Source organism: Trachymyrmex septentrionalis, unplaced genomic scaffold (assembly GCF_001594115.1).
Source record: "Trachymyrmex septentrionalis isolate Tsep2-gDNA-1 unplaced genomic scaffold, Tsep1.0 scaffold52, whole genome shotgun sequence".
NCBI lineage: Eukaryota > Metazoa > Arthropoda > Insecta > Hymenoptera > Formicidae > Trachymyrmex > Trachymyrmex septentrionalis.
Window position 1 is genome coordinate 1,736,088 of NW_017305694.1, and position 10,988 is coordinate 1,747,075.

Consider the following 10,988-nt stretch of genomic DNA (forward strand, 5'->3'; position numbering starts at 1 on the left):
CGTGTAAGGCGTGTAAGGACTAAGAAAGAGTTGCGACAAAATTCGCTTTAAGATCGCTGCTTAGTTCAAAACACAAGACCAATTGCGATGGAGAACGTAAGATTATTGTTTTACGTTCTCTACCGTAACTGGTCAATTCGCTTACTGCTTACGTTCGATTGTCTCAGGTTTTTCTCATGTGTTTCCAGTTTAACCAATCCGTACGTCTTAATACGTACGTTGTCTCGAGCGCTTGTGTTTCTGCGAGCAGAGATTAGCGTTTAGAAACTAATCTCCATTCTGACGCAGAGTTCCAAGGAGACTTAACCGATTCCCGGCTTTAACCCGGCACCGCGCGTGTTTTCGAGTTTCCGTGGGATCTCGAAATTTACCAACTCAAATTACGATGCATTACCTATAAACCGGTACCTCTCTAATGATCGCTCTAATAACCAAGGGGAATTCACTTACTTATCTTGACTCGCGAGTTCCCGCGGGAGCCACTGCGCCGGACTGCAAATCTTCTCCAAGGAGTTCGTGGTATCCAGGGTTCCGCTTTCCGGCGAACCGTCGAATATCTCGATCGTCGACTGACAGGACTGTGCGCTGTAAAATCGATAGCGGGAACATATCTATCAGTGGATTTTACGACGGACGTCATGCGCGCTATCAAAATTCGTCGTCCCGTAGCAGGAAAATTCACCGTCGATACATCAACTGGAAATTCTCGTGTAAAGAATTTTGAAGGATGTAGCGATCTAACACGCTTTTCATGGAAACGAAAAAAAAAAAAAAAAAAAAAGACTCGGAACTCTAAAAAAAAGTATATGTGTTAAACGTATTATTACACCGATTTCCTCGCCTGTCAATTTCCCTTTTAATCCGGAGGAAAGATTGAAAGCTTTTTGGAAACGTTACATCCGATATTTGTTCCGGGATAATCTGTAAATGTATCATCCGAACCAAAATATTCGAGTGCCGCGTTTTCGTTCGCTCTAATCGCCTCACAGACGCCGCGTCTGCGGAAAGTAAGCTGCAAATCCGACACGGATGCCGCTATTACGCGCGCATGAAAACTGGGAAAAAAAAGGAGCGTGAGAGAGAGAGAGAGAGAGAGAGGGAGAGGGAGAAATACACGGGAGGAGGATTTGGTCGGTGGGTGAGAGGTGCGCGATATTCCTCGTGCTCGGAGATACTTTCTCGGTTCACCTGGCGCTCGGATTTACAATATTCCGTTCAAAATTCATGCTACCTTCAATAAAGCCCTCCGTTCCGCGTCTCGTAAGTACGCGCGCGCGCGCACTTACACATCTTCCACCGGTTTATATGGGGTAGCGGCTTCGGAGACCGACAGTGGAGCGTTCGTATATGATGTCGAGAGGGTTGTCGGAGATACGACTCTCGTCGTCGTTGCGTTCCGAGGGTAGTTTCATCTCTTTGCCGCGGCATGTTCCGTCTCCACGAACACGTACATAACACGTCTCCGAAGACGCAGATACGCGTTCCGCATGTCGTTGGCGTAGCATGCGCATGATAATTGAAAATCCCAGGGATGCGGACGCGCCGGTGTATCCTCGCGTGATTTAACGCTACTTTCCGCGACTACGCGCCGCGACGAGTCCACGGGGTGGTTTCCTTCTCCATCCCCCCCCCCATCCTGGCGCCATTTCGATAAGTTACGCAAGTTGCTACTAACTGTGAAATAAGAGTCTCGCGCGTAGACGTAACAGCACGATTGCGGAATAATGTTTCTTTCATATGTTCTTAGATATTCTTAGATATTCCAAGGTTTCACGACATTCTCAGATTTTTGGGTACTAATCAATATTGACATTTCACTCTGATTTACGAGAATACAGGGCGATATTACTTCACACGCAAATAAAAGTGTATATCGGAACTTATGGCGCTTGACTTATTCAATAGTACAAACCACCGACCGTTTTTATCGTGTTTTACTATCACGAATTCAACGTTACGTACACAACCCGCTGCGGATTTGTAGGGATTGCCAGATCAAAAGTGGCGAACAATCGCGAGAGACGCAATTCCACGTATATCGCGACACGTTGTGCTCGCCATTACATAACTACACAGTTTTCACCGGTGTTCGGTTTACGTAAGAGAAACATGTCGATAGACACGAAGAAAACGAGGCGTGGAAATAAAGAAAGATATGGGTTTTCGTCCTTTTAAGACTGCGGTCGCACGTGCGTTTCAATGTGTGACTTGAAGAAGTTCGTGACGATCGGCGAATCAGGTTACCTGAGGTTGTAACTGGCTATGGAAACGTGTCCGGTGTCGTAAGCACGGCCACGCAGCAAAAGCTTGCAGGTCGTGGACTTGGGTTTGCCCCTAGTATCATGGTGGCCGGCCCGGACCTTCTCGCCACTCACCTCGAGGTCGCAGCTGCTAGTCACTGTACCTTGGTCCTTGCGGTGGTCATGGAGATCGCGATTGTTGTAGTTATTAGACTTCATCGAGTCAACTGAAAGATCGGAGAGCTAGATAAGCTTTGATAATAGTTTATTGTGCTGTGATATGAAGTTGGAAGTTGTCGGAACAGGAAAAAATGTGAAGAAGATTATGAAATACAAAGACGAGAATACATTAAAATAGTCTATAATATGTCTGCAGTGTGTCTGTCAAATTTATTTCGTTTATTATATTGATGCAATATTAATAAATATTATCAAATATAATATTATCAATTACGTCAACAATAATATTATGTTGACGTAATATTAGTAAATATTAGAGGAAAATCGTCGATATCGACATCTACTTTATTTTTAGACAATATTACTTAAACAAAAGGTAAAAATAAAACTTTAAAAACGTAAGTACAAATTAAAAAGTGTCTTCTATAAGACTCAGATAGTATAAGCAGTTTTTATAACACTGTTTGTAATTTTGCAATAATTAATTTTTTTGCCCCGTAAGATAAGTAAAAATGAGGGTCTGACAAAATGAGCTCCAAAACTTACACAGTAGACAGTAACGCTACGTATTCATATACTTTTTCTCTTACAGAAATTATCTGCATAAAGTACCTACAAATGAATGTATATAAGATTTTTCAGAATCTCTTCACTTCGTTATAAAACATTTTTATTGAATTATATGCATATTTACTTTAGGCTGTTCTGCAAGATGCAAATATGTGACATGATAGTTTTTCAAGAGTTTTTCCATATATGCACGATTGCCTTCAGCTTCAATAGAATTATTCGACACTATAAAGCAACATTATAAAAATTAAGTTAGTTCATGGTCTGTTTTATAGATGTGACAATTTACACTGCATCCTAATTTTAAATTTAAAATCGTGTTATGAATAAACTAAGAGAAAAAAAAATAGTATAAATAAAATTGATTTATGAAATTACAAGCATTTAAAACAAGGTAATATTATCAATAATATAGTTACTATTATTTAAAGCACGCAATTTCCACAAGAAAATCATAAGAATTTTATTTTCGCATTCGTAGAATTCGTTTTTAACTGATTTGGTATAGAAAGCCACAAATATACGAATTATTTGTACTTTTTTAATTAGTTAAACAAATGATTTTATTAGTGTTAGTAAAGTGCAATAGTTAGTTTCTGAGAAATAAAGTAGTGTCGCTTTAGGAGATCTATGTCAGTATCGGCGATTTTCCTGTACTGTAATAACAGCAACCGTAATTAGAAAAATAAGATAATATTTAGAAAAGTAAAATAGACATTTAGTTGATTTTGATTATATTTTGTGGTTATCTAAACATTTAATTGAAATTATTCGTTAAAGCTTTTAAACTTGATTATTATTACCAGACCTTTTTTTTAGTAGAATCTAAATTATTTAAAATCTTCTATTATCATTTTTTTTTTTATTAAAGTTTAGTAGAAATATATCAAAAGTGTGTAAGTACTAGACTACTCGACGCGATGATTTACGCTAGAGATGTGCTTTCTTCTACGTTACTTACGAGTTTTATTCGTGCTATCGGTGGCAATCGTCGTTGGAGCTTCCGTCGTCACTTCAATAAAACTCAGCGTCGCGACGAAGCCATTATAATCGAAGGGCGATACTTCGGGACCAGTTCTGTAAAAACGAATATTTCTGAAGGCGCAAGATAAGATATTTAAATCGATTGAGAACTCGAAACCGATGGGTCTCGTCTGTCCTGCCGTTAAAGAGATGCGTTCTTCACCTAAATTCAACGAGAAGTTCTTGACCTTCGTATACCAGCGTCGTCTTCTCCTTGCCGCAGAGCATCTTCAACAACGGACTCGACGTGGTTGGACCAGAGTAAACGGCGATGTAGTCGCTGGTGCAATGGCTGCAACGAGAATAGAAGTGCTTCCGTATAAGATGATTATGCATCCGGGGCGGTTCAAGGACTTCCGTACTTCCTTCGTCTTTCGTACCGGAATAAACGCCGGTATAAGCGATAGGTGGATGGGAAAGATGGAGCGAATAGGGCGAAGGGTAAGAGACTATCGAAAACGGTGGAGAATCGTGTACCGATTTATCAGAGAGTTCACGAGGATGAACTCGACTCGAAGGGGTAAGTCCGTGGAAGTTTCGCCATTAAGAAAATATCCAATATTACCGGCAAGGCAGAAGCGGCTGTGCCGAATTACCGCGATGGGATGGCGTGATTTATTTTACGAGGGAACTTCATCGCCGTACGCTTCGCAGGGACGATCCCTCACAGCTGGGATCACGAAAATGCGATTTTAATAATGTGGCCAATTAGGGGTCATCGCGTGGCTTTACGAAGAAGATTGCCCGTGCCTTCGGATTACCGTGTAGACGAGTGATGATTAAAAGCGGTCCCCTCGTAATTATCGTCGGCAGTATTATACGACGTGCTCTGTTATTGACAAATAATCAGCGTGAAGATGATTGCTGGTCTTCTATTAAAAGACTTTAGATATTACCTAATATCTGTAGATGAAATCCCTTTTTTCCCCCTTAATACAGATTAATTGCAAGAGTTTGAAAATACGGAAAATATATGGTCTCTAAATCTGAATCAGTGGATAATCCTTGATTCAGTGCTAAATATGCCACTGTTAATTAATGAATGAAATATGGTATCCCTAATTTGTAGCGAATTTTGTTGCTTCAGTATATAAGTGTAGCACATTCAACGTAAATGACATGTAAGATTAGAATTAGAATATGCTAGAATGTGTAAATATCAGTATTTTAACTATATATTGCTCAAACTTCTTTTCTTTTATAGATGAATTTTACTGATTATTCAGTGCCAAATATGCTAATTCAGTAGAATACGATAGATAATTCAGTACCAAGTATGCAACTTCAGTAAATTATCCACTGATTCAGAGAGTGTATATTATAAACATTATTCGATTTTTTCTATATCGCAGTATTTATATTGTATAAAAAAATTTATTAATAAAAAATTAGAAAACTTAAGTAAAATTAAACTTTTATTATTATTGTAATTTTTATGTTTAAGCTGTATTTAATATTCCTCGAGAGATTGTAGGAGAAAAGATAGATTCCTTTAAAATTTGAATACAGATGCAAATGAATTTCATGCTGAATATTAATCAGAATATAGCTCTTGGTTCATCACCGTTATTATTACAAGTCTGTGCCGCGAGAGCGACAATGTAAAATATTCGATAGTGATATTCGCCAAGATTCTGAAGTAGCCGTTCTAAACACGTAACAGGTGCTTCAGAAACTTTTCTCATAATTCTAATTAATTATCTCAAAGTACGAGCGTGAAGAAATTAATGGGAAAACTTCGTTGCTCACGGTTCGATTTTGCCGGCTGAATTTTGCAGTTAAAATGAAATTCCATACCTCAAAGTCTCGTGATCTCATCTCAGATACACTATCCCGAGCTGTGTTGACCTTTCCTTCCTGCCCGAGATGCACGATACTTAACTTTAATCGCGTGCAACATGGGTTGTGGATCACTTGCAATATGTTATATGTTACACGCGATTAGTTCATAGTTTCATCAATTTCGATCTAATAACCATTGCATCGTGATCTCTTTCGTGCTACTTCGATTATTACTAGATTAGATATTTTCAGTTTTTTTTTTACAGATTTATCCCATTGAACACATATTTTTAATCGATGCGTTACTAATCGGTACATTTTTAAAATAATTTTTCCGCAATTTAATTTACAGAATCCGACTACAGCTGCTATTTCTCGCAGCGGTATTAAAACAGGATTTTTCTTGTTTTTTTTTTCTCTTTCTCGCTTTCCGTCTATCCACCTACCTCTCTATTTCTCTTTCAAACACTCTTACACGCAAACTCGTCGCTCTCGATAAATTAGATCCCACCCTCTAGAATCCACGCGAACAATGAACAGGCCGTAATTATTTTCATTAGGAGATAGCCGGGGGGGGGGGGGGAAAAGCGGGCCGTCGCGTTGGTCGGGAACGGATCGTTGCCGCGGAAATAGCTCTGTACGTCATTTTCTACCCGAGCGGTTCGAACACCAGAAAATCGGATTCCTCCAGCCCCATTTCGCGCGAGACTCGCGTCGTCGAGCCATCGGATGGAGCATAAAAGAAACGGGAAAGCTTCCACCCATCCGGACAGCGGTATCCCGTATTGTACGGTACCGGTAAAGCGCGTTACAAAATGCCCCCGAGATAACGCGCTCCGGCACAAATCCCCGTCGAAGTAAATTAAAAATCTACTCGACCCCGTCGATCCACCCTCGGCCCCCGTCACGAAATTCTCGTCCGGGTATCTCGTTTTGCATCGTACGGCGCAAATATACGGTTTTTATGCAAATTTTCTGAATTTTCGTCTCGCGTCGCGAGAATATTTCCGTTTGCGAAATCGGACCTCCTCGCGCTAAATAGCCACGTCGAGATCGCCGATACGCGACGGTTCGGACGGATGCGCGAAATCCGAGGGAAAACGAAAAATGAAAAAAAAAAAAAAAGATAAAAAACAAGCGATACAACGCGTCGGAAAATGCGTTATTCCGAAACTTTGTCATTCTGAAACATCGTTTCTGCGCGATATTCGAGCGAGCGAGCCGCGGAGTTCCGATAAATCGCGGTATTGAAATCGAATGAATACATACTAGTTTTGAAAAAATGTGTGATCCCGAATTTTTTTCTATTTCGTAAATTAATTTTCTCATATATCCACTCATATGTTTTCGAGATTTTTCGACTCTTCGTTTGCTTGAGTTTTCGGATATTTTTCGCATACCGTTTGATTTTTCCGGAAATATGACACTGTTTGTTGCACTCTCTCGTACTTCCCATTTTGAGATCACGATCATTTTGCGGGATTTTAAGTGTACGTTTATTCGCGCGAGAAGGAGTATCGAAGAATTAAACGCGAAAGAACGTTCTTTAGCGGCGCGACTCGGAGTGGCGTAAAGTTCCGCGGAACATTTTATCCTCATTAATGGCGCCTTTGGAAACATAATAGCGGTTCGCTGAAAACCGCTTTCGCTGCTCGCTTTGGCCTCCTCAACACGCTGATTATAAAGTGATTAAGGAGTAAAATCCGAGTGCAACGGGGTAACAAGATGTTCGTGTGGTCGTTGGCAAAAGAGCTCCACGGTGATTAGGATGATTCTATTAATTAAACGTAGCTGCGATCTCGCGCGTTTATAATCTCGCTATCGCCGATAATGCTATCCCTCGTGTATGCGGCAATTAAAACTATATACATTATAAAGGAACGCAACACGTGTAATCTTATATTCAGCTCGCTCTTTTTGCTAGCGAACTTTTGTATGAGTGCATTTGATTATGACGATTCATGTTGGAAGTGTGTATAATGTACGATTAAAATCTGATCGGAGAGAAATTGACATGATTCCCCCACATTATCGCGCTAATCAAGTACGTATTCACTTAATTATAATTACAGAGGATGTATATCGCAAACAGATGCAACACGTATCGCATGTAGCTACAGAGAAACTTGGAATCGATTTTCTTTGCAACACCTCCAACAACTTTGCGTAAAAGAGTGACGATATGCGAGACGTACAAGCGTATACCACGAAACGCAATGGGAGGTCCATTGTCGAACGACCGAAAAACGCTTTCGAGGGAGCACCGTTGCGGTTCATTATACAACCAGAGTTGCCCTTTCGGGGAACGATGATGACGACAACGACGGCAGCGGAGAGAAAAACCTTGGCAATAGCAAGACCCATTTTCTTGCAGCCCGACTCTCCTTGGTTTTATTCATTCCACGACCTTGCCTCTCCACAATCCATCGTCTTGGGTTCTTTCTTCGCGGAATTTAAGGTGCGCAGACAGATTCACGAACGGCCAGGGTATATGTTAATCCGGTTGAGATTACATCGTCGTAAAGGCGTCGAGCCGTAATTCCCGTCTTTCCACGAGAAGAAGTGCGACAGGTCTGAAAGCGGCCTTTATAAGGAGGTATCTTACCTCACCCTCGTCCTCTCGGCGATTCTTCAGCAGCCTTGCCATATTGAGTTGCGAGACGAGAGAAAAGTGAACCTGGTTACGTTTCCGTCGCAGTCCGGAGTACCATGATATTTCTGCAATTCGTAGCTCCTTTCCGAGCGAGTGATAATTAAGGCGCCCTCCTCCTTTGTAATGGACATTAATAAATTACCATGACGTTACAAAGGACAGGTGTGCACGAAGTTAAATGCCAGGGCGGCCGTTGTCGTGCCGTTAATCATCGTTGAGAGAAGAAGAAAATGCAGTGCGAAGATTAACACACCGGTTTAATTAAGATTCGCAGAGTGAACGATTCATTGCGACAGATGTATTTAGAAAGGCGTGCTCTTACAGCGCAATATTCCCACATTTTTTTGTATTCGCTGAGAAATTTTTTTTTCCGGCAGTTTAAAAAGGATATATAATATATACAGTTTAGAAATTCACACAAAATTATTTTAGCACTAAAGATCTAGCTTGATCGTTTAAGATTCTTATTTCCTAAATCATTTATGTAGTCACATAAAACAGTCTTATAGAATTATACTTAGTACCGCTGAGAAAATTTTGACATTTATTCTATTAATTCATTAAATAAAAATAAATAATAAATTCAAGGCTAATGAAAGGTCAAAGCAGACGGAGGTGCCCAACGGTTCAATTATCACATTTTAATTACTTTCTATTATACAATATCTTCTTTATTTTGAACATTTTGGGGAACTCTTTGGAATTCTCTTCAGCAAAGTTGCATGTGATCTTAACTCATTTTCGTTGAACGATCCGTCAAGAGTGAGTCACTATCAGGTTCCCAACTGTAGTGGATTCTAATATGCAAAATGTCGAGTTAAAAATAATTTAAACTAAAAAACCAAAAGTAACTCACCTCAAACGGAAAGCCCAACATGTCACGAAGCTTTGGCAATTTAAATTGACAAATTGTTGATATCTAATTTTGAATGTATTAATTAGCCATATTAAAAGCGACTAAATACTTCCGATTGTATTGTCTAAATAGATTACGCCTCTCATTAGCCTTGAATTAATTGTTTATTTCTATTTGAAGATTAAAAGGTCGTTTCAAAATTTTATAGTTCATCAAATATCTACTTATAATTCTTTATTTGTTTCAAATTTGGAATTATATATATTACCGCGTTATAAACACGTTATACTGTTATATTTTCATACTTTTCGTTGCAGCTGCTTTCGAGAAGAAAGTAACACGTGCAGTTTTTGCATTGTTCTGCTCGAATTTTTTAAATAAAACAACAGAAACGGCCAACACACGCGTGCTGTTTTAAAGGGTGTGCCACTGGAAACGATTGCGCGGGGAGTTGTAACAAATGCAATTACGGTAATAATTCCGCGGTAGGCAATAACACCGCACGCAGTTGCATTAGATGTGCCGGTACGCGGGCAAATGCCACGTTTATATTACGCAATCAGAACAGCGCCAGCAGATATCGTATGTAACTGTGTGTAACTAATGCAGTACTATATGCGCTATGCGATATTAATGCACCGCCAGATCCAATTTACTGCTATTAATGCGGCATAGATACGTCGCCATTTCGCAGCCATCTTGGGCGCGATGAAATCTGAAATCAAGTATTCGACATAATACTTCAACTGCGGTGGCCTCAGGTAATTATGGTAAAACATGGTCGTGAATCCATTAACTATGTTGATTGGAGATGATTGTGCATCGTCGTCCTATATGCGACGTAGACTATATGCGTCACGTTGAGTTGTCCATCGAAGTTCTATCTCTCATTGAAAACGACAGACACAGTATTGTGTCCTATTCTATTTTATTATCTGCCGGAGGAAAATGTAGCTCAATAATTGAATTCAATTTCGTCGCGTTTAATTGTCTCTGCCATTCTGAAGAAAATATTGACAATTAGGAGCGCGATCGTATAAATCGACGAGCAATTACGGCGGCGATAAAATGGGTGGTGATGTTATCGAATTGCCATAAACGTTGCTCTTTCTTCCCAATAGACTCGTGAAATCAATAGCTAACTGCTAACTGCTCATTGCTTAATTAATAATAAAAAGTGTGAGAAATCAGCGTGTAAATAAGAAATATCAAATACATAGAGAGAAATGAGGGGGACTATCGAGATTGTAGAATAAACGGATATTCAACTTACGTATACCTACCGCAGAAAAATATTCTACGAACGCAATCGCGCAGAAAAAAGATATTCGTTTCAGTAGATGGACCGATAATTCCACGGCTCAAAACTCCTGTGACACGACGGTTCATTGCCTCATCGGCTTTTTACCTTCTCCCGTCCGTCGTAATCCAAAAGAGAAATGTAAGACTCAGAGGAACTGGTAATATAGTAATAATGTCCTTTCCTCTTGTAATCAGCAATAAGAGAAAAAAAGGAGAAAGCAGCCAGTGTTCCAGAAAATAGATGTCCGCCTGTTATCCAGATTAGCATTATTCCCCCTTTTATCGTTACCATAAAATAGTCTTAAGTTCCTTTCACTCTATTACCAATGAATTACGATGTTGCGAGAAACTAGAGAAAACAGACTGGCCCATTTCGCTTATT

The 10,988-nt window shown here is 39.8% G+C and overlaps 1 protein-coding gene across 1 annotated transcript in view; it reads right to left on the reverse strand.

The window, feature by feature from the left end:
- LOC108751800 overlaps positions 1–10,988 on the reverse strand; it is a gene marked incomplete at its 5' end in the record, with an annotated part of 87,642 nt that overhangs the window by 23,828 nt on the left and 52,826 nt on the right. Inside the window, 4 exons of the mRNA XM_018492208.1 lie at positions 451–585; positions 2,245–2,467; positions 3,952–4,067; positions 4,177–4,305. Of these exons, the coding sequence (XP_018347710.1) occupies positions 451–585; positions 2,245–2,467; positions 3,952–4,067; positions 4,177–4,305 (603 nt within the window). The remainder of the gene's footprint in view (positions 1–450; positions 586–2,244; positions 2,468–3,951; positions 4,068–4,176; positions 4,306–10,988) is intronic.